At 43.4% G+C, this 22,974-nt stretch overlaps 2 protein-coding genes across 4 annotated transcripts in view; one reads left to right on the top strand and one right to left on the bottom strand.

Moving 5' to 3' along the window:
- The window catches only part of mindy3 (MINDY lysine 48 deubiquitinase 3), a 30,343-nt gene extending 28,312 nt beyond the window's left edge, over positions 1–2,031 (bottom strand). The window contains exons 1-3 of one of the 3 annotated variants that reach the window (XM_062539062.1): positions 1,726–2,031; positions 915–1,243; positions 712–791 (exon numbers count right to left, since the gene is read on the bottom strand). In XM_062539062.1, the coding sequence (XP_062395046.1) occupies positions 712–791; positions 915–1,008 (174 nt within the window). In that variant the 5' untranslated portion in view covers positions 1,009–1,243; positions 1,726–2,031. Of the gene's footprint in view, positions 1–711; positions 792–914 lie in introns of all 3 variants that reach the window. The other 2 variants (XM_062539061.1, XM_062539063.1) reach the window with 2 other exon arrangements.
- Positions 2,032–2,671: 640 nt separating this feature from the next.
- The window catches only part of si:dkey-12j5.1 (uncharacterized), a 61,356-nt gene continuing 41,053 nt past the window's right edge, over positions 2,672–22,974 (top strand). Inside the window, exons 1-8 of the mRNA XM_062539060.1 lie at positions 2,672–2,880; positions 3,171–3,283; positions 3,421–3,567; positions 4,508–4,657; positions 11,442–11,557; positions 14,412–14,535; positions 18,376–18,477; positions 20,153–20,221. Of these exons, the coding sequence (XP_062395044.1) occupies positions 2,820–2,880; positions 3,171–3,283; positions 3,421–3,567; positions 4,508–4,657; positions 11,442–11,557; positions 14,412–14,535; positions 18,376–18,477; positions 20,153–20,221 (882 nt within the window). The 5' untranslated portion in view covers positions 2,672–2,819. The remainder of the gene's footprint in view (positions 2,881–3,170; positions 3,284–3,420; positions 3,568–4,507; positions 4,658–11,441; positions 11,558–14,411; positions 14,536–18,375; positions 18,478–20,152; positions 20,222–22,974) is intronic.

The following is a 22,974-nucleotide window of genomic DNA, read 5'->3' as shown; positions in this document are numbered from 1 at the left end:
GTTTGTCTGTCATTAGTACCAGGACTATAATGTTCATGTAGGCCTTTCAATTTTAATTTAAATAAGCTAATAGTAACTAATAATTGTTCTGAACTTTGGGCTATATTTCAAATACCAACTATCTCCATTAAAACTGATAATTTTGTGCTTTTTTGGGACATTGCAATTGCAACATATTACAGAACGCTCTAGTGTGGTCCAGTTTCCTGCCCATAGTTACAGTCCTGTGAATAAGATGTGCTGAACTGGTAGTTTTAAAATGAAACGTCAATTTGTGGATGCAAAAGATTTAAAGTATTTCCGAGAACGATGGGTATTGTGACAAGAAATGGCACTTAGTAATTCTTTTTCCAATTTATATGAACACATATCTCGTCGGTGAATGGCTGGAAAAGGTTGTTATGCATCATGGTCCAGGCTGCACCAGACTGTTTTTGTTCCCTTGTTTGAAGCCGGGCCGTGTTTTTTTTTTTTTTTTACAGTGGACAGCAGCTAGCAGATTGGGAGGAGGTTTTTGCTGAATGTGACAAACATATTTTAGCTTAGAATCAGCGTAACATAGCTTAGAGCACCTTTAATATAATAACATACAGCTATCCAACAACATAATCGTATATTCTGCAAAACACAGACATGTATGGGGATGATGTCGAGCTCTTACCCTGATTGTGAAACTACTCGGATGCTGGCAGGCAAAGATGGTTTACTCACCTGCACAGGTACAATAATTGCACAAGGTCCGCCTTCAAACTGCTCCAGAGCTGTAGGCTCCGTTTCGCTGAAAACGAAACCTGCACAGGAAAATACTCGCTGGTCACGACAACAGCGTCACACCTACACCGATGTATAGTGGAAGCTATGCAATTGTTATTAGAAAAGATGTTGGTGTGACCACACTTCCACAGACGACTTACCCTGGGTCCATCTCCTAAAGAGGGATGGTGACATCCCGCTGCTGTTCGGTCTGCCCCACACCAAGTCCACTACTTCTTTACTGAACTCTGACATTTTGATGGAGTCGGATTGCAGCTTAGATGAAGTATCACTGAGGTTCCAGACTGCACATGCAGATCCGTGGCTGGATGGAGGGCTCCTACGAGTAGCAGTAGTCGGATCTGGTCTATGGTGCCTAGCTAGCTAGCTTGCTTGTGCTAGCTGGGTGACTTGACAGTTGATTTTCAGTTTTGTTTCTCGTAATGAAGCAGGTGGCATTTGCCAGAGATGAGCAAACAAGACTACCTGTCTGCAGTAACTAATATTAGTTACATTAGTAAAATATGCATACAGACACACCAAGGTACCCTATGCAAAATGTAACCAGCTTCCTATTTGTTACTAATAAGATGGCTAATATAGTTACTTAATTCATTGACGAATGTATGGAGAGGCGTAGCAGCTAGCTGGTTCGCTAAGACGTATGATGAGAGACTCGTAGTATGTTTGTATCTATTCAATAAGGTGCATTTACAAGCTAACGTTGAGTTAACACACAACAGCCGCAACACGTCACTTCTAATGAATACAATGAAGTAATTTAACGTTATCAATAACTGATCGAGCTAACGTTAGTCAGCTAACGTTCAGTTAGCAAAGGATGGTTAGCTTCACAGCGTTAGCAAAATGCTATATAAATGTTAAGAGGTTTCAGTTAATCTATTTAAGTGTTAAAGATGAAACTGCCTTTATAAACCACTCAACATCAAGTCATAGTGTAACTTAACTTACTTGATATTTCTGCCACACTCTTGAAAAATGCCGTTATCCTAGCTAACTGCGAATCTGCCCTGCTAACTAGCTGGCTGGCTTTGTAGCAAGCAGTCGCCTGGTGTCTTTAACAACAACCAGTACTGCGATGAGGAAATACGCCTTGAAAGCTGCAACGAAATAGACCGTCTAAGGACCAGTCTAACAAATTCAGAGACAGGTGACTTCAAAAAATGGGATTCAAAATTGTGCTAATGTAAGCTGACTCACTTTCCACCCAGTCGGTTTATTTACTATAGCACTACAAACGTGCGCTCAACTGAAACCTAACTCAGCGATTGGTCCAAAGCCAGAACGTTCCAGTGATGTAATGAGGGCGAGTCATTTTAAAGGTCTACTATTGGTTTTTTTGAGGGTCACTCATGTGAACATCTCTCTTTCAGACATTCTTCCCGCCTTCTTTCCCATAGAAAAAGCTTTCAAATGAGATATGATTGTAGTCCATACAGAACAATATCAATGGCAAACTTCTTGTTTATGTGAGACAACAGAAGCTCTCTTGAGCGCATCTTACATAACCATATTATGTAAACATTACTACACTCACGTACACCTTCGTGTTACATGATGTCTAAGAAATTAACAGATTAAAGCAATTGAATTAACTGCAACATGTACGTTTGAGACACCAAAACTTTGTGGTCTTTAAATGTAATGACACAAACCAGTGACGTGAAGTGCATGCATGAAAAAAGATATGATATGGTGACAAAGAATGCGTCAGGATTAGTGTGTCCATATGGTTTATAAATAACATTCTACATACTCTCAGCAGTCACAGCCCTAAGGAGCAGGAAAACATTACAGCGTTGTTGAAAACCGGTTAATGCTAGGAGATTGCTGCGCATTCGGTTTGTCCTACTTTTGATTCCGTAGCAAAAGAGGCACACGTGTGGTGGATGCCTGGACGAAACACCATGCGAAACACAGCACAGTACAGACAGTGACGACTTAACGAGAAACTTAGCTGTTAAAAGTCAACATTTGCCTGTCAGTTCGTTGGCATCTCACATTTTATCATATTGTCACACAAAACCTAATAAATTATTGAAGCCATGGGAGGCCAAGCGAAGAGCAAAAAGAAGAGCAAGTCCAAAAAGACACGTTCCAATGGAGGTTTGTCAACTTTAAGTTAGCTATGGCTAACCATTCATAACTGCGATGTAGATGAGCTACATTACACGACAGAGTACAGTATAAGTGTCTCTGGTACAGTGTCAGAACTGAGCCCTTGATCGAATTGAGTTTTCGTTGTGTGGATATATTTGAGATCTCTGGGAGTCTATGCATGTCAATGATAATATTGCCAGCTAGCTAAATTGGCTAACTTTTTTGACAATGTTTACACACTTTTCACCAGTGTCATGTCATGTATGCTACCACAAACATATGATACACTATTATAGTAGGTGCCGGGCTAGTGGCATTTACTGCACAGGACCGCATGCACGTGAGGATGCAAGAAAAAGCAAAGAAGAAAACCGCCGAAAAGTACACCGTTGAACAGCTGTTGGAAAAGGTAACTTGAAGTTATAGTGGGCTGAACTGTCAGTAAAATACCCAAACGCTTGACAGGTGTGATTGCTATAAGATCCCTCTCTGTAAACACAGGAACATTTATGTTGTCATCTGAGCCCATGCCTTGTCACCCCACAGGTAGAAGAAAGCATGGATAACTTCGACCTCCCAATGGCCCGTCTGTTTTGTCAACGTGCCTTGGACATCGAGCCCACTAATCTGGAGGTTCTGGATATGATGGGCAACATTTGTGCGGAGCTTGGTGAGGTGGACAAGGCCAAGCAAATATCCTTACATTTTCTTCAGCTGTCCTGAACAAAAGCAACTAGTAACTGCTTCTTGAACCTCAACATTTTCAGCAGAATTAACATGTGTGGAGTAATCATCTGGTTTTGTGCCAAGTGTATGATTATAGTTTTGACATAGTGTAGGTCCTACATTTCTTACCTTGCTGCCTTTTCCTAGTGATGGACATATCAGGCCTTCTGATTGCTACACATACTGTATAATAATAATAATAATAATAATAATAATAATGATAGTAGTAATACATATTATTTGTATTGTACTTCTCAAAGTGCTACAAGAATATAATGCAAATGAAAAACAGATAAAAACAGATGGTGGCAAGTGGCAGCGGAGAAAGCCCTATCACCCATCCTGTGGAGCTTGGTTCTGGGGGTTTGGAGGGTGTTAATGTTTGTAGAGCGCAGGGTGCGTGAGGAGGTCTGGGGGGTGAGGAGTTCCTTTAGGTAGAGGGGGGCATGTCCAGCCATATATGCACTGGTGGGTGAGGAGGAGTGAGATTTTATATTCGTTTCTGAAATGAACCGGGAGCCAGTTATGGACATGAGGCTCCTGGTGGTTATTCTCCAGTTATGAAGTTTTACTTGGTCTTTGTTGCACATTGGAGAAGCATAGGCCCTGGCAAGTTAGGCAAGTCAACAATTCTTCATGAGGGATCTTGAGAAGTGCCCTCCTCATGTGAGCGCCTTGATTTGTGGAGCGTGTGTCAATCATGCAACACATGAAGATGTGTAAAGGAGTTGTCACTTTTAATTATTTGAGTGTTTTGCATCTTGAAACGTTGTCGTTTGTCGAGGTTAGGATGGCTCTGCCACCCAGAATGGGCTTCATGGTAGAAGCAGTGGAATTGCTGTCACTGTATGTAGTGTAAATGTTTGTTCCGCTTGTACGATACAGTAGCTCCTTGACTGCAGTGCAGGTGTTTCTGAAGGCGGTGGAGCTGAGCCCTGATCAGGGTCATAGTAAGTACATGTACCTGGGACAGATCCACACCGGGCAGGAGGCCATCAACTACTTCAGGAAGGGCATCGAGATCATGACCAGCACTCTGGATGCTCAGCAGCCCAGTGTAAGTATGCTGCATGACCACATACACACACACACACACACACACACACACACACACACACACACACTGTCCCAATGGTGGTATTTGTGCTGTTAACATTTCCATTTAATCATTTTGCTGACTATTTGTGAAAATGTTGTCTTTCTCTATGGAAGAAATATGATTTTGGGATTTGATGTAAACATGGATAGAAATAGTAGTTAATTTATTTGTTCTTTCACTTCTTTTGAATTATGTTTAAAATATTTTATTATGAATGGCCTTAAAATAAGCATGTGATATTAGTAGAAATGGATTGTTTTTGATCCTTTCCGAGGTTTCAGATTTCTTGCTTGTGTTACTTAAGCTGGGTGAACCCTGCCTAAACTTCCGGGGAATTTAAATTTCGCCCGGCAGCTCTGGCTGGAAACCAGCATATCTATCTTCTCTGTTTACTGCCAGAACCTTTGGCTCCAATCAGAAACTTATTTAGAGAGACGGGTGCGCACATCCACAGATTTTCTTTAGCAGGTGCCAGACAAAAAACGTGTCAAAGTGGAAGTGATGGTCTGCACACTGCAATAGCTCCAAAAAATTGTATTTTTATTATTTAAAAGGCAACGTTTCGATCAACAGATCTTCGTCAGGCAAAATAGGAACTGGCATAGGAGGCCTATATATCACATGACCAATAGGCCTAGTAATCAAGCACCTGTCATAAACAGGCTGGGTGCACCCATGAGTGGCAATCAGTGCAGACATGCACTAGGCCCAAATCTTATTACAAAACATTGTGCAAAATGCAAAACATCAGTGCAAACATTTTATGCACAAAAGCATGACAAAGCAATACATACATAAAATCACAATACATATTTAAAAATTGTGAATGTATAGGAATGTTGGCTGTCATATGGAAGACTTAAGGTGAAAAAGTCACAAAAAAGGTTTAAGGTCAAAGTACATGTTTAAACCCTTTGGAGAAATGGTGTCTAGAGTATATGTCATGCTTTTGTGCATAAAATGTTTGCACTGATGTTTTGCATTTTGCACAATGTTTTGTAATAAGATTTGGGCCTAGTGCATGTCTGCACTGATTGCCACTCATGGGTGCACCCCGCCTGTTTATGACAGGTGCTTGATTACTAGGCCTATTGGTCATGTGATATATAGGCCTCCTATGCCAGTTCCTATTTTTCCTGACGAAGATCTGTTGATCGAAACGTTGCCTTTTAAATAATAAAAATACTATTTTTTGGAGCTATTGCAGTGTGCAGACCATCACTTCCACTTTTCCAATCAGAAACTACCATACTCTAGTCCTGGCACGCTATTGGCCGGTGACGTGACGATAACAAAACTTAAGCGACGCGAAGTTCAGTAGAAACAAAGCGCAGCCTCCCCAGACTAATGTTCAATCTTAAAAGATTGAGTTTAGTATGGTGAAAGTCAGACTATGGCTGTGTCTGAAACATCAGTACGCACGCTGGGCAGTGTGCATTTTCCGGAAGTTACGTCAGAATAGACTGTCCGAAAGTCAAGCGCTCTCACTAGTTGGGTACTTCGTTTGCCGTGATTTCCAAGCGTGCATCGATGCATCTTTTTTGCCCTCAGGTATCCCATAATCCATTGCGCAGTGCAGGTCAAGCTCCACACGACATGCAAATCATCAACACACCCACCTCCCCGAGTCAGGTGACAAACTAGTTAATGCTGTCCAAATGTAGGTAGGGACGCATACTGAGGAGCAAGCTAACTAAGACGCTACTGGAAAGAAGGTACTATCCAGCGTGCATGCTGGACTTCTGGACAAAGCCTATGTGTTGCTTGGTTGCATGGTTGAAACATGTGTTTTGGTGTAATGCACCAGTTCATCAGCAGGGGTCAGTGTTCTCCTTGTCAATATCTTGGTGCAGTCTCTTTGCCTGCCACAGATCTTAATGATAGAAGACAAGAGCATATTGCTCTGCCAAAGGCCAGGGGCCTCATGTACAAAGTCTTGCGTGGAATTCCTACTAAAACATTGCGTACGCGAAAATCTGGAAAGAAGCGTACGCACAAAAAAATTCAGATGTATGAAACCATGCGTACGCAGCAATCCACGCAGCTTTCCTTTGTACAACCCAATTTACGTGAAATTAAACGCACATGCACGAGCATTATACTCCACCCTCTCTCCTCCCTCAATCACACTCATTTTAATATGCAAACTAGAAGGCCATTCGAAAACTCAGACCTCCGCGAAGGCAAAATGGCTTATCCCACAATATTAATAAGATTTAAAACGCATTTGTAGATCCATCCGTTCTCGAACCTGCTATAAAATGTAATACAATTTAAATAATCAAATCAAATGAAGAAGTGCTCTTATCAGACAAAATGGTAAAGATACAGTAGCCTACAGTACGTCTTTATCATCTGTAATTAATATCGAAACAAAAAAACGGTAGTGGCAGAGCGTGGCAGTGGCTACAAGGGTCAGAGACCGTGGCAGATTCAGTGGTCAGTCTGCAAGTGACAAGGTTCACATAACGCGGTTTGGTGGGTATTTCAAGCATTACAAAATAACTGCATTAATCACTCGTGTCCGAGTAAGAGACCACGCATCGCGCACCCATAGTAGAAGTTTATCCAGGCTTTGCCATGACGATTTCTGGATCATATTCCTATATTTTGCACAAATGTGACAACAATAATGTGAATGCTTACTCGAGGAATGTCAAAGTAGCCTATGCAGTCAGTCAGGGAAATTGCTTCAATTCACGCGTATCATCTTGTCCCATTTGTATTTTGTTTTACTGAAAACTATCGGAAATATGTGAAAACACCCGGAAAATGTTTAAGGCATGGACATATTCGTGAAGCCGACCCCATTTATCACAGATTTCGAGGAAGGAAAGCTCTTCGAAATCTGAAATGTTTGATAAGCCAGTGAACAATCATGGAACTAAATATAGGCACTATATTTATACGTTTCACATTAGGCTACCTAATTCTTGATATCCTCTGATAAGACTACAGTTTTAATTGCAGATATAGGCTGTTGCATAGTTTGGTAGTATTAACGCACATTGCATGCCCATTTATCTAGAAACATATGCCGACTTCGAAGTGCTATTTTTAATAGCCCACATTTCACAATATGCTGTGCAAATAAAGGCCTTGATTCGTGATCAACTAATGTTGTTGCGCTGCATTGCCTCTACGTGTCGCCAACTGACGATACACACTGGAAATGTGCGTACGCCAGGCATGAAGCTTGCGTGGAGGACCGCACATTCTCACGTTCAAGTCAGTCTTTGTACATCCGGACGTGAGTGTGAGAGTTAGCGTACGCAGCATTTTTGTGCGTACGCAAGCTTTGTACATGAGGCCCCAGGTCCTCAGTTGCTGTGCACCACTTTCGGTGTTATAAAGATGTTCAGCTTCATCATGCTGGTAATTTGACATATGATAGGGCTGTATTGCAAAAGGTAGTGCTGCACTGTTATTTTTCATAAGATTGACAGCAGATGGTTGTTACCTTGTTTTATTAAAGGAGTCCTAGAATTCAAAACCACATTCACCTTGTTACTGTTGAATTTAGGCTGCGAGCAGTGTCCAAAGGACAACACCAAAGACTTTACCGCGTCCCCCGCCTGCTTTCGTATGCAAATTGGGAAATAGAAACAGCCGTGTTGAAATGCTCCAATCTGAACAGAGCTCAGATAACACGTAATAGGCGCCCATCCCCCTTTAGATACACCCCTCGGCCCCTCTCATTTGCATACCTTCGATTAATAATTCTTGTTAAACTGCTCTTACGATGATAGTATCTAGATATGTGGTCTATGGCAGAGACGTTGTAATGCTAGCGTTATTACAGCTAACTTTGGAGAGTTACTATACTAAGAAATGTACTGATAAAACTTACCAATCTAACACATTCATTCTGTTGGGGAATCTGCTGCACTTCATCTTCGTCAGAACCTTCTTCTGACTCGGTTTATACATGTACGGCTGTATTCCTTATTTAAATCCATTGTTGATAGCTTTATCAAAGACTTTGGCTTTATTTACCAGCAGTAAACGTAGTTTCACTTTGCTCTAGCTTCAGACCGGTGGATTGAGCCAATCAACTTTCAGGACATATCGGCCAATAGACCAATCAGCGCGCATCTCATTTGAATATTCATGAACTTGCTGAGTGGGCGGGAAAAACAAACTGTTTCATTGCAAGGCTTATTTATGACCTTGTATTAGGCGATCTAGCAGTGCTCCTGGGGCGTTTTCAGCCCCACAAATTTACATATGACATTATTTAGGCTCAAAGATCAATTTGTAATGGTCAAAAAATGCGTTCTATGACTCCTTTAAAACACTATTTAGTTACTTGTCTCATTGTGTAGGCTATATGTGACCCTGCAAAGCAAAATCAGTCACTTTGCGCACAATGCTTTTTGGAGAAAATCCACAATAAACAAACTTCCGGGTTAAAATGTTGAATGTCACGTTTTCGCATAATTTCGACAGTATGCAGTCTACAGTTTCATATCCTGAACAAAGTTCACGGAAAAACATATGTTTTGGCTGTTAAACCCGGTGAAGATTCAACACATTAGCAGTCATTCCCGTTGTCCACACTGCCACTGTCCACTTCTGGCATGTCATGGCAGGAGAACCATGTCGACTTTGAATACGGTTATCTTAGCGATTGTTTTTGTAATACCCTCAATATACATATCGTTGGAAAGCTTAGTTTATGGTCGTTCATGTGAGCACACTACCTTACTTTTGTAAATGTTACCAAAGCGACTGGTTTCGCCTTGCAGGGTCATATATGTGGGAATTCTCTCTGTTTGTTTTACTTCTGTGTGTTGTGAAATCACAGCAGCTACTCTTTTTAGTCACCTCCTCATTCTCACCTCAGCTGGCAGTAATTGTTTTGGTCTGTGCAAAGATGGCTGGAGCCAGTGAGGACTACTTGTCTGAAATGGTTATCTTTTGTCTTGTTTGTGGGGCCCATCACTCTGGCCCACCACTCTGCTGTCTGTCCTGATCTCCTCAATCTCCCCTGTCATTAGTGGCCATTCCATTAGTGGTGATGGGTACTTCTCTTTGAAGCTCTCTCACACAAGGAACAAATGAATTGGGAGGAAATGGAGGGTTGGAGCATTTAGAGCTTGGCAGTATTGTTTCATAACCGGGTGATGCGTCCTTTCTAATTAGCAAGCGTCTAGAACTGCGGTTGTATTTCAAAAGAAAAGTTCAGAAATGCAAGGACGATGGCGTCTGCTTCATAATTCACATCCCCACTTCTGTCGTGTGATTTAGATGTTCCCATTCACAAACAAGCCCACACAAACATTTCTTTTGTCTTGATAAGTTCATCATTTCAGCAAAAAGCTAATCTGGTCTAACAGCTTGGCTGTCTCTAACACATACTATATAATCTATATGTCTTAATTCCATATCTAAATCTAAAGTCCATTGGGAGGAAGAAGTCACACTCTATATGTATGCAGTCATTCCATCTGTCTAGATGTAGCTATAGATCAACACTCTCTTCTATCCATTATTATTTCACATTGCATGCACTGAAGAACAGAGCTAGAACTCCAGAAATCGTTGCACTCTTCAAATCCTCCCCCTTGCACCGCACAGTATTGATTCTGAGACTCGCGGGCCTCCAAGACACAACGGCTTGCTGAGACGTATCACAGCCAAAGCAGCTATTGTATGGTTAATCATTATGCTTTATTGTCGATAGATTAAATACTTTTTTAAAAATCGATCTTACACACAACTTATAATGACGGTGGGAAAACGGGAGCAACTTTGGAGCTCTTGTGCCAACCGTTGGCAAAGTTAGGACCAGTGTGGTACCTGGGACCATCAGTCACTCACAGCCTATGGTGAAATGACTTCACATCAGTGTCAAAATGACGAATGGCAGTGATAAGTGTCGTGGATAAGGTGCTTGTACTGTTTGCTGCAGTAGCCTGAAAAGTCGTGAGTTTGACTCCCAGGTTGCTCTATGGAGTCAGGCTTTGCAATTCATTGACATCTGAAAGTAGCTTTGGCTATAAGTGTCAGCACGTAAAAAAGCTTTAATTAAAACATATTACTCTCTTAAAATCTTTGTTTTTTGGTGCAGTTGTGGAAGAAAGGAGTGAAGAGAGATCACGCTGACACACTCTTATCTATAATCTTTCCATTATACCTCGCGGTGTTGAGGGACTTATAAATTCTTTATTGCAGTGAAAATGAAGGTGGCTGGATGACTGCATTCTGCTCCCATTATCTTTAGTTCCTACTGATGATTATTTTATTTATTTTTTGTCCTATGTTGTCTTAACGCCCGGGTCAGAATTGATGCATAAACCCGAGGCTCCATCAAGCACGAGCATAAACCCAGGCAGCATTCTGAGTTCAGTTCGGTCATTAACCCTCCCTGCACACAGGGTTATGACGTTTGTTCCATTAGGCGTTGCAGATTTTTATGGAACACGAGTAAATCCATTAGGTTTTTCATGGCGGCACCAGGGTAATGGCTTCACAGTTGAACACTTTCTGCCTTTGCTGACTTTGATTGCATTAGTGACCATTTCCCCCCTATTTGTTCTCCCTGGCTGAATCACAAGGGAGCCGTGTCTGGAATAGAACCGGCCGTCCAAAAGAGCAGCCCTCTGGACGGTAGAAAAACACGCGGCTCCTCGTGCAGCAAAAAAAACCCCAAGCACAGGTTTTTTGTTCCGACCCCAGTGTGTGCAAGATATTCCAAGTACCTTTCTCTAACGTGATGTTAATAACCCTTTTCTGATAGGCTGCCTCGGCTGAGGGGGCGTCGGCCTGTGGTGAAGAAGACGGCCCCGCTGTGTCGGGAAAAGACCTCTCTGTGGCCTTCTGTTCCATGGCAGAGATTTACTTCACAGACCTCTGGTGAGCCTGGCGGCCTGTTTTATATGCACACACACACACGTGTCACGCAGATCACATCAAACCCAACACATCTGTGAGCATGATTTGTCTGTCACTTCACACAAACATTGAGCTGTCTCTCTCTTCTCTTGGTTTGAGCATTTACTGATCCCGGTGTTTGTTTCAAGGAAGCCTTTTGTGAAAGTGTTTTTGCGGGGTGCCAGAGATGTCTCTGTCTGGAGAATTTCATGTAGAGATAGCAGGTGTAAAACTCTAAATGCATGGGTGAGCAGACAGTCGCTTAATTGCTTGTTATTTTCACTCGCTCTTCTCTGTTGGTAACCCCAAAGGGAAACCCTTTATTCTTTATGATTTTTTGATTCATCTGCATGCTGTCTTCCAACAGTCTTTCCCCAATTTGAACTGATCTTTTGGAGTTCTCTGGGTAAATCGTTAGAATTGTCCATCTACATCTCACTCTGATCATTCTAGATTTCACAAATGTATGGGGTGATCTGGTCACAGTTTTGAAGACTATTTATCAACTATTATCAACTATTTAACGCTTTTTCACATATCCGTTAGATGTGTTTTATGTGTTACACGTTCTATCATGATTCAAATAAGCAGAATACGGCATGGCTGAGTGTTTCTGGTTTACATAGAAAGTGCACTGGCTGACGTTTCAGACTAACAAATCAAAACAGCCCATTGTTGTTGTGTCGCAACGACATATGAGCAGGTACCTTTGAGGAATTAAGATGAGTTTTTAGGTGTTTATCTGTGGCTGGAGTGCATCTTTACATTTCTGTGGAGAAGTTTATCTTTTTTCTGTGTAAAATGATCTAAAAGCTTCTGAATTATTTCCATAGCAATGAAACGATTCTGTTCCGAGCACTCAACCAATTTCACAAGAAAGTTATTGCGTTTCTAAGATGCGTCGTCTAGTCGTTATGCTTCGATATCCAATTCACAAGCAGTGGCATTCTGGCTGAATGGCACGTCTTGACAAGTTGTTCAAGCGACCTGTGAATAGAAAATACTCGCTAAGTGTTCTGGTGAGGTGTGGCCCTGGCTCATTAGAGAGACATCTGCTCAGAGAGCAGCAGGCCGCGGGGTGAAGGTCAGAGCCAAGGACGATAGAGAGAGAGAGGGAGAGAGAGAGAGAGAGAGGGGGAGAGAGGGAGAGAGAGAGAGAGAGAGAGGCAATTTTGCAGCACTTTCAGAGTTATTGTGTGATGTGTGCACAGTGTGCGGTCATTAATGTAATGGCCCCGGTCCTCTCTGCACCTGGCCCAGGGAGAGAGGGAGAAAGAGAGCGACAGACTGGGTGGGGTGGGGTGGGGTGGGGTGGGGTGGGGTGGGGTGGGGGGTGTGGGGTGTTACACAGTCACACAGAGAGAGAGATGGAGAGAGAGAGGGAGGGATAGGAAGAGAGATTGGCAGGAGGGGGAGAGTGTGTGTCATACAGGAAGGCAAATTGTTTGCCAGCTCAGTAGGTATGGAGAGAAACTGAGAACTTTTCAACTTTCCCCCTCACCTCTTTTGTCTTCTTCGGGCTTCTTGGGGCGAAGTTGATTTAGCCGCGCGTAAGCATTTCCTGCCCTAATGAAGTATTGATTGGCGCGGGAGATGATCGTCTCATCACTGAGGTGATCGAGGGCGAGGATGAGAGGGGCCTGATTGGAAGCCCCAGGATGGAACTCAGCCGGGAATTAGTCTGGGATTCAATCAAGCACTGGAGACACTAAATGCCATTAAGCCCGATGGCATTCACTGGCTGGAAGCGCCCGGATTCGGCAGCGCAGTCAGGCTAGAATGATTCGGGAAGAGATTTAGATTGTTAGTGGGCTCCCTTGCAGAATCCTTCTAATTGGGATTGATAGAAATTTCCGAACGGGTCCCAACACCGCATCGATTCTGAGGTCTGCATAGCCCTTATTCATCAGACTTTCTTAAGGTCAAGTAGCCATGGGCCAAGAGGCTGGAATGAAGTACAAACTTATACAGTGTTGGAGTCCTGATGCCGTGGTTCCACATTACACAACCATCATAACGCTTACTGCCAAGCCTTCTTTAAAATGGCTGCCCTTAATAAAGGGACTACTGTGTTGAAAGATGCCCAGATTATGCCAGGCAATTTAATGTTTGCTAGGCTATGTTGTATATACGTTAGCAACCTGCAAATTGACTTAATTTACTTACCATTCCATCACTGGGTTCCTGTGCGTGAAAGGATTGTCATAACCATTTTTTTTGGATTGATTTATTCATGATTCAATTCGCATCAGCCTAATAATTGAACCATGAATGCAACATTTCTCAAGTTGTTTGAACATTAAACTGACATTTGCACAGTTTGTGTCAAGGTGTCCGCGAGAGAGAGGGAGAGAGAGAGACGTGTGTTCATAAAGATACACAATGAAATGAATCAATACTGACACCGTCAGGGAAATTTCTGTGTGCTTAATTGACAGGTGTGTTTGGCATTAAACAGCTTTGGAGGGCTGGAGGCAGTGATTTTAAATGAAGATTGATCCGGTAAATGTTGATCGGGAGCAGTGGTCAAGTAGCCGTGTTAGCACTGGTGTGGAGCATGATGTGCTGCTGTGCAAGACCAGCTAAATGCTTCAGCGTTGGACAATTAAACAGGCTACATAATGAGATTTACTGATAATTGTTTTCTCTTTTGTGTGTGTGCGTGTGTGCGTGTGTGCGTGTGTGCGTGTGTGCGTGTGTGCGTGTGTGCGTGTGTGTGTGTGCGTGCGTGCGTGTGTGTGTGTGTGCGTGCGTGTGTGCGTGTGTGCGTGTGTGCGTGCGTGTGTGTGTGCGTGCGTGTGTGTGTGTGTGTGTGTGTGTGTGTGTGTGTGATCAGTATGGAAGAGGGAGCAGCAGACAAGTGTAAAGAGGCCATTGCCAAAGCCCTGGAGTATGACCCCGTCAACGCAGAGGCACTGCAGCTAATGGCCAGCTATCTGTTCAGCACTCAGAACATGGAGGTAACACGCACCCACACACACACACACACCCACACACACAAATGCACACACAAGCACTCACACACTCAGTCACATAGAGGATAGCATTTAGACAGCACACAGATACACGCACACACCCACACACACACACACACGCACACACACATTTCCGATGCCGGTTGCTAATGTGCTTTTTGTGTGAAGTGTGACCATGTCTCTGAGTCATGCGCTAATCCGTGTCTTGGCGTGTGTGTGTGTGTGTGTGTGCGCATGTGCCTGTCCCCGTGCACACACGCTCATGCCTGTAAATCAATTAATGTCGCTTTGTCTCCGTCTATATGTTTGTGTGTGTTTGTTTGTGATGAAGAGAATGGCACAACAATAGATCTTCATGTCCTCCTAATCAAAGCCCACAAATCTCATTATATGGCTGTAATCATAAAGGGGCTGTTCTAATCAGCACCAGGGCATATTTAATGTGTGCTTGATGAAGTGCTGTACAATGTACACGAGACCTTAACTGAGCTATTGATCAGCAGTGGGGATGAGATGATTAAACAAATGGCTTTGGTGGGATATGTAGATGTTTGAGTTGATGTTCTGTGGAGCAGGAGTGGCATGGTGCAGTACTGTGAATGTGTTAGGGGTCTTAACAGTGGAGCATGGGTCATTAACCATGCTCGATTCGCACATTGTTTTTTCTTTCTTGTGCATTGACTTGCCAACCAGTTCTGTGTTAGTGTGTCCCTGTTCTGTAGAAGGCTAAACTTCCTGTCATTGATGTAGGCTTTATACACTCTAGTGCGTACGTTGCTCATGAAGCAAAATCAAATCGGTCCAGGACCTGCCGTGCAAACTGATACTGGGCATAGGTCCTGTAGGTACCATTTGCAGCCAGCAGAGGACAGCGTTGCTCTCCAAAACTAACTGAGTGTGTGTGTGTGTGTGTGTGTGTGTGTGTGTGTGTGTGTGTGTGTGTGTGTGTGTGTGTGTGTGTGTGTGTGTGTGTGTGTGTGTGTGTGTGTGTGTGTGTGTGTGTGTGTGTGTGTGTGCGCGTGTGTGTGTGCGCACACCTGCATGTATTTATCCTTCTCTGCCCCTCACTGAAGTTGCTGTGCTCTCTGTGCCAAAACTCAAGGATTTAACAGCATTATGAAGAGCCGGTGGTATATGGTCCAATATCAGAATCCTCAGTGTGCCTGGCTGCACCTCACTTCTCCTCTCTGTTCTGTTCTCTCTCTCTATCTCTATATCTATCTCTTGTGTGTGTGTGTGTGTGTGTGTGTGTGTGTGTGTGTGTGTGTGTGTGTGTGTGTGTGTGTGTGTGTGTGTGTGTGTGTGTGTGTGTGTGTGTGTGTGTGTGTGTGTGTGTGTGTGTGTGTGTGTGTGTGTGTGTGTGTTTTAAATCTGTGCTCAGTGTTTGTTAAAACCACAGTCTAGTAGAAGTACTTTACTTTGTACAGTTGGTGACTTTAGTAGTCGATGCCTGGTACAAACTGTACTGCACAAGAACTAGCCTAAGGACGCGTTAAAAAAAAAAGCTTCACATTCTTCTGTGATACGTCAGGTGGGTAAAAAAAAAAAGCCCTCTGTAATCCAATAGAAGTGATCGCCCACGAGGAGCTGACCAAGGTCCTCCCAGAGCGTTGCTTGCAGTTTAACAGACTAAACTGGAGAAGAAAAGAAAAAACGTTTTACGAATGTGCCTGAGCTGCCAGTGACACTCCGGGTGCCTACCGCGACCACTCAGGAAGCTGAAGCAGCTGTTTTGTAGCCAGTTGTGTATTTCCCTCATGCACGTACTTGCCTTCAAATGCACAGTGGCACAGAGAGAGAAGTGGTGCGGGGGTGGGGTGGGGGGGTGGACCCCTGTTCCTACAGCCTCCCGACCAAAGAACAATCAGCCGCACGTAGCAGTGAACCCATAACAGTGGTCCCATCAATTTAAAGCGGTCTCGGGTGGAAGATAAAGGCAAACAGTTGTGGAGCAATATCAGGGTTTTTTACAGGAGGCAATCCACGTTTATTGGCTATCATGGCGCTACAGAGGCTGAGTATTGCACATTAAGGGAGACAAAGCAGGGGTTTAGAGGGGGTGGGGGGTGGGGGTGGGGGGCATAAGCGAAGCTGTTTGAGGAACCTCTGTTTCGTCTGAGGCGGTAGGACAGTATAATTCTTTGTTGTAATGAAGCCATTGCCTAGAAGATAGAAGGAATCTGAGAACAAAGTCGAAAATCTAACCAATGTCTTGGCCACAGCCACCTAGATCTCCTTTCAGGGAGATACTGGTCTGAGACACCATAATTCATGTTTCCAACGGTCAGCAGATAACCTGCCCAGTTAGCGACGAGAGTGGATGACGCTATAGTTTCGGGGCAAAAATGGTCAAAGCTGTCTGCAAACATCACAAATTGCAGTTGGAAGAATGTGCAAATGTATTAACAGATACATTGTTTCCTAACTGCCAATGGTGTTTATGGCCCGTTTGTAAAGTTTAGGCGTAGTAGGAAGTAATAATAGGAATCCCTGATCAGTGTGATTGGTAAGGCCAATGATTTCAAAGTTAACACTATGTCTACGCAATTTATCCTGCTACACCACACATCAATGTACATTGCACCACAATTGTGAGTGTTCAGTGAATGAGTTTGGTTTTAACCAGACTAGGTTCAATGAATCCTCATAACAGTGAACACTATAACAATTCAGTTAAAATGTTTGGTTTGGATTGGGGTATGTTCAGTTAAAGTCATACACTTTACCCTCTATTTTGATTGGGAAAATGTAGCCAAGGGTCAGAGCAGTGACTGGTGTTGAACCCGGGTCTCCGGGGACTAACCCTGCAGCTTGACCGCAACGGCAAAGAGCCCTTTGGTATGGCAGTCATAATGCACACTCAACCGTAGTGACGGCACTCTGTCATAGAAAACTAGAATAGAAACCAACTAGTTTTATCATGACACCAAAATTTTGACGTTGATATGATGCCTCCCACTAAAAGTATCTTACAACAATACCTTGGTAAAAAATCATCATAATAGAAGAAAAAGAAAAAGCCTATACGACAGAACTGTCTTTTTTTTTTGATCCGCATACTTTTGAACAAAGCAATAACATACAGACGATAAAACCTCATTTGAAATGCAGGTTAATAGTATTTTTGTTGACGATAGCTTAATTACTGTCAGAATCAATGTTATCACTTGAGAAGTTGATGTGATCCGACCTGTTTTCCGGTGTAGCCTTCTGACGTTCCGCATAACCTCAATTAAATGTGGTTTACATAAATAACATGCAGAAATGACAAAGACAGAATAACTGTAGAAGGAACCGTAAGAAATCAGAGACACTTCAACCCATCAAATGTTTGGAAATGATCCAGACTCGTAGTAAAGTATTAACTACATCTCTACATTTTGGAATCCGCTTGCCATAACTTCTGGAATGAATGTGGTGTTTGTCAGCACTTACTCCAGATGGCCACAGGTACAGAAAGTTTAATGTAGTATATTTAATTAGAGGACAACGAGGAGAAAGGGAAATTGGGTGCAATTCTGAGACCTTTCATTTTTTGTTTCCCCTGTCAGCCAGCTTGTCTTTACATAGCGCGCACACCGCCCTTGTACCTCACTTGTACTTTATTTAGAAGTGCCCTTTAGATGCACGACGCTGTCCATGCTGCAAAAAATAGAGATTACATAGGTCATCGTAAGCTCTCAGTATGTGTTCTCGAGTTTGGTGAAGTGTGGGGTTTGTGTTTACGGATGAGGGCATTGTGCAGAATTTTTTCCTCTCTCTCCGCTCTGATGGGCCTTTCAAGGATGCATGATGTTCCAACGTCATCTCCCCAAACTCTTACAGGAAGGAAAAGACTACCTGAAGAGGAGTGTGTCCTCGTGGTTGCCCAGTTTGAAACCGCAGACGGAGCAGGTGGCCACTTTACAGGAGGACGAATCGGAACAGGTATAGCGCGCGCGCACACACACACACACACTCATTTCCCCACTCATTCACTGAAACAGTTTGGTTTTAAATGATTTTGCTCCTTTTTCCTTGTTTAATGTTCAGGTTGATCTTTTGGAGCCGTAGAGAGGCGACAGATGCTGCATGTATGCATGTGTCTGCGCACGTACACGTGTGTGTGGGTTTAATTGGGTTCACTTGGTACCGTGGCCCTCATTATGGAGGCTTTTTAGTCTGCTGATCTATTGCACTTGTCAGAATAAGCAGTTGCACACACACACACACAAACACACACACTCACTCACTCATTCTCTCACTAGGTTAAAATAGGAATTTGTGTTGAGTAGAAAAAATGTGTGTGTCTAAAGGTGGTAGTACTGTGTGTGTATGTGTGTGCGCGTGCGTGTGTGTGTGCGTGTTCGTGTAAGTCAGTCTGTCAGTGGGAGATTAGCAGAGAAAGTTGAGTGAGGAGGTGATGAAAGAATGATGACATGAGAGGAGACGTTTTTACTCGACTTCCATCTTCAAATTCACACGTGCGTGGCCTGGCACACTAATTGAATGAGAGAGTTGTGTGCTCTCACACACACACACACACACACACACACACACACACTCAGACACACACTCAGACAGAAAGAGAGAGACTTACTTTGAATTCAACTGTACATTTTCTGCACTTCCATCCTTTTCTGTTGCAGTGCAGGGGAAGCAGTTCAGCTGGCAGGTATAACACTGAAATGGTTAATGTGTGAACTGTTTCAAAGAGAGAAAGTTCTTGCTTTCTAACTTGTATTGTGTTAGCCTGTGCATGTAGTGTTGTGCATTGCGTAGGCTAATTGAGTTATGAACTTGAGTTTGATCCACAGCTGTGCCCATTGTGTGAGCTGCCTTTAAAGGGACACTTCACCGATTAGCATTAAGCTTTGTATCTTTAGAAAACCAGTCATGTTTTTGAATGGTCCCGCATCATTCTCTCAGTTTGCCTTGAGATGGGAGAAATACGGATTTCAATGTTGGACTTCCTGCTTTCAATGATGTAAAAATCATAATTTTACATCATTGAAAGCAGGAAGTCCTATTCATGAGTTTCATTGAAATCCGTATTTCAACAGTTCAAACAGTAGCCTATGTGGAGACCAGCAGGCGAGACTGGACTACAGCTGTGGCACCGTTTGTTCAGCCATAAAGTGTTGGAAGTGTTTTCCTCCGTTTACCCTGAATGGCGCTAACTATGCTCTTTAAAAGAATCTATGGGCTTTCTGGCTATTGTCGATACAGCCAGAATAATTTGGTCTGTCTCGCAAAGTTTATCGAGTGTGAGTCCCATTTCTTAGGTAAAGATTTGAACTCTCGCTCCTCGTGGCTTCATCCTGAAGAGGCCATATGTGGTGGTGTGGTGGGCACTCCAGATGTAGTGGTAGAGCAAAGGGAGGATAAATGGGGGCTTGTCTTAGTCACACACAGAGAAATATACAAACGCAGGTTTCCATTGAAAGTCACCCCCGGCGTGAGTCAAGGTGCGCACTTAGTCATTCGGCATCCGTGTAGCAGGAGAGCGGAGCACCCTAGCATCGTCTCTGTTTTTGTTTATTTGTTTATTTCCCGGTGATGAGCGAGTCTGTTTGTTTGTTTGTTTGTTTGTTTGTTTGTTCATTTGTTTGTTCTTTTTCAGAGTGGGATCCCACCATACGAGTCAAGGATCACCACAGCCAAGCTCCTGATTGAGGCAGAGGAGCCAGAGGTATGCTCATGAGATTATGTGTGTGTTTGTGTGTGTGTGTGTGTCTGTGTGTGTGGGTGAGTGGATGGATGGATGGGTGGGTGGATGATAATATTTGTTTTTAGTTTAATTTGCTTGAATTTGAAATTCTGTTGATATTAGATGACACTCCGTTTAAAAAACTGACCTTGCATTTAACCTCCTGAGAAGTGAGGCCTATTTGTGTGTGTGTGTGTGTGTGTGTGTGTGTGTGTGTGTGTGTGTGTGTGTGTGTGTGTGTGTGTGTGTGTGTGTGTGTGTGTGTGTGTGTGTGTGTGTGTGTGTGCGTGTGCGTGTGTGCGTTTGTGTGTGTGTGTGCGTGTGCGTGCACGTGCGTGTGTGTGAGACTGTTGTTGTGCATTAATCATGTTAAGAGAGAAAGTGAGTGCTTTGTTCTTTTAAGTGTTTTTTTCTGTTTGTCCCTCAGTGGTAAACCTTGCCTTTTAATAATGCAGAAACAGAAGAGGTGTCTCTGTACTTTTGTGACCTGTGTGTGTCTGTATGTCTCTGTGTGTGTATGCCAGTCTGTTTTGTAAGTCAGCCTCTAGCACAGAATGTGTGAGAGTGTGGAAAAAAAGAAAGTGAAATTGGAACAAGCCAAAACTTGGAGGAAACTTAAGCCCTACACTTAGTTTTGTAGTGCTAAATTTACAATAGGGTCCGATGCGACGTTGAAGTTGACACGCTAGTTGAAGCAGCAATCACTGTTCCTGCGATTTAGTATGATGCTTGCTTTTCTTGTCGCACGGCTGTAGTGTGAAAACAAGCAGATTGGGTAGCAGGTTTAAGAAGAATTAGGGGGGTCTAGGGGCTTCCCATCGCTTTCTACACTAATGTTAGAAACTTCAAACTCCTATTTTCTCTCAGGTTTATTGAATCTCTGTGTGTAGCCACAACTGGTTTGAGCTTTGAGCCCCAAACTGCATTTTATTGTTGAACTGATTTTGACATGTTTAAACTGTTTGAGTTGGTTAACATTTTGAGATGTTAAACTGTGCTTTAGGTTACGTTCATTACACATTTCAACATTAACGTTAGCGCTGTGCTTTTGTACTGTTTGCACTGTTAGTGTTACCTAGCTGATGTTGAGAGCTTAGAGTTTCGAACACAGTGTTTAAATGACAGCATAAGGGAAAGGATTGACGGGATGCTCGTGCAGCTCTGCTGCTTGGCCTGTTCATAAGCACACTAGCACCGGTTGAGAGTTAACCAGCAAAGATTAGAGATGGATAGCAATGTTTCTTCGCGGTAGGAGCAGTAATCATTAAGATAGTTCAAAAGCTGGCCCCAGCTGTGGCGCAACTGGCTGGGGTACCTGCACCATACGCTGGCGACCCAGGCTCGATTTCCGCCCCGTGGTCCTTTCTGGATCCCACCTCTACTCTCTCTCCCATTCGCTTCCTGTCTCTTTACACTGTTGTCATTAAAGGCATAAAAAGCCCAAAAATTAAAAAGATTCATAGTTCATAGCTAAGATAATATTCCTGACCTTGCATGTCTGCTCCCACAAGGCTGCAGAGATGCGAGCCTGTTAAATGCCTTTGTGTGACAGCAGAGGAGACTTTATCATTACCAAGGGGTGTATGAGAATGCAACAGAGTTATCTAACTCTTTTTTTTTTCCTTTGACGTATAGACCCATACGTTTTGTATGCGTGTATCATACTTTTGATTTCTACAGTTTCAAGTTACAAGTCTGAATTGATTCTATTTCCCTTTCTGTCTCTCTCTCTCTCTCTCTCTCTCTCTCTCTCTCTCTTATGCTATCTACGCCTACACACCTATATGTCAAGCTTTCCTGTGCCGTTGCTCTACCTGTCCTTGTGTCTTTTCAATGACTCGATACAGTAAGGTGATTAGGAGAATGGATGAGCGGTCTGGCTGGAAAGCTATTGCGTGTTTGGCAGGACCAGAAATGAGAAGTTGACAAGAGCAAGGCTGAGGGGCTGCAGCGGAAATGGGCGAGATTGATGGAACGGACGCGCAGCATCTCTGTCCGAATGATGAGCTAAAGGTCAGATCAAACAACGGGGAAAGAGCCGCAGAAAAGAGGGGGATGAAGAGGAAGATATGTCAGGGAGAAGGACGGAGAGAGAGAGGGAAAGAGAGGGGAGGGAGAGATGGCAGACAAAGAAAAGCAACATGAGCGAATGAATCAAAAAGATGGAGAGAGATGTGAGGCAGACGCAGACTTTGTGTGTCAGTGTCGCTGTGTGTGTTTGTGAGAGAGAGAGAGAGAGGAAGAAAAAAAGAGAGATAGAGAGAGAGAGAGAGAGAGAGAGAGATGTCCTGGTGGGAGCCTCTGATTAATATTTATATCAGTTGCTGTGCTGTCCGTCACACCACCGCCAGAGGTCAAGAGGTCGTCTCCAAGACAGCAGGTGTTTAGACAGAAGCCAGGCTCCCTACAGAGAGGTTTTTGATTGGTCTTTTTTTAGGAAAGGTGAGAGAGAGAGAGGGAGAGGGAGAGAAGGAGAGAGAGAGAGGATACAGAGGAAAAAGAGAGTGGGAGAGAGAGAGACAGAGAGAGGGAGATGTGAAGAGATGGAGGGGAAAAGAAGATGATGTTTGAACGCTAGGGTGGACACACACACACACACACACACACACACACACACACACACACACACACAGTCTGGTGGCAAAGAAACAAAGGAGTTGGTGGCATTTGTGCCCAGTGGAGAGGGAGAATGGGGTTGGCATCGGTCACTCAGTCTGGTGCTGCCCACACTTTCA

Source organism: Sardina pilchardus, chromosome 6 (assembly GCF_963854185.1).
Source record: "Sardina pilchardus chromosome 6, fSarPil1.1, whole genome shotgun sequence".
Lineage (NCBI taxonomy): Eukaryota > Metazoa > Chordata > Actinopteri > Clupeiformes > Clupeidae > Sardina > Sardina pilchardus.
Note: the sequence above shows the minus strand (reverse complement) of the source record. Positions and strands in the feature narration are given on the sequence as shown.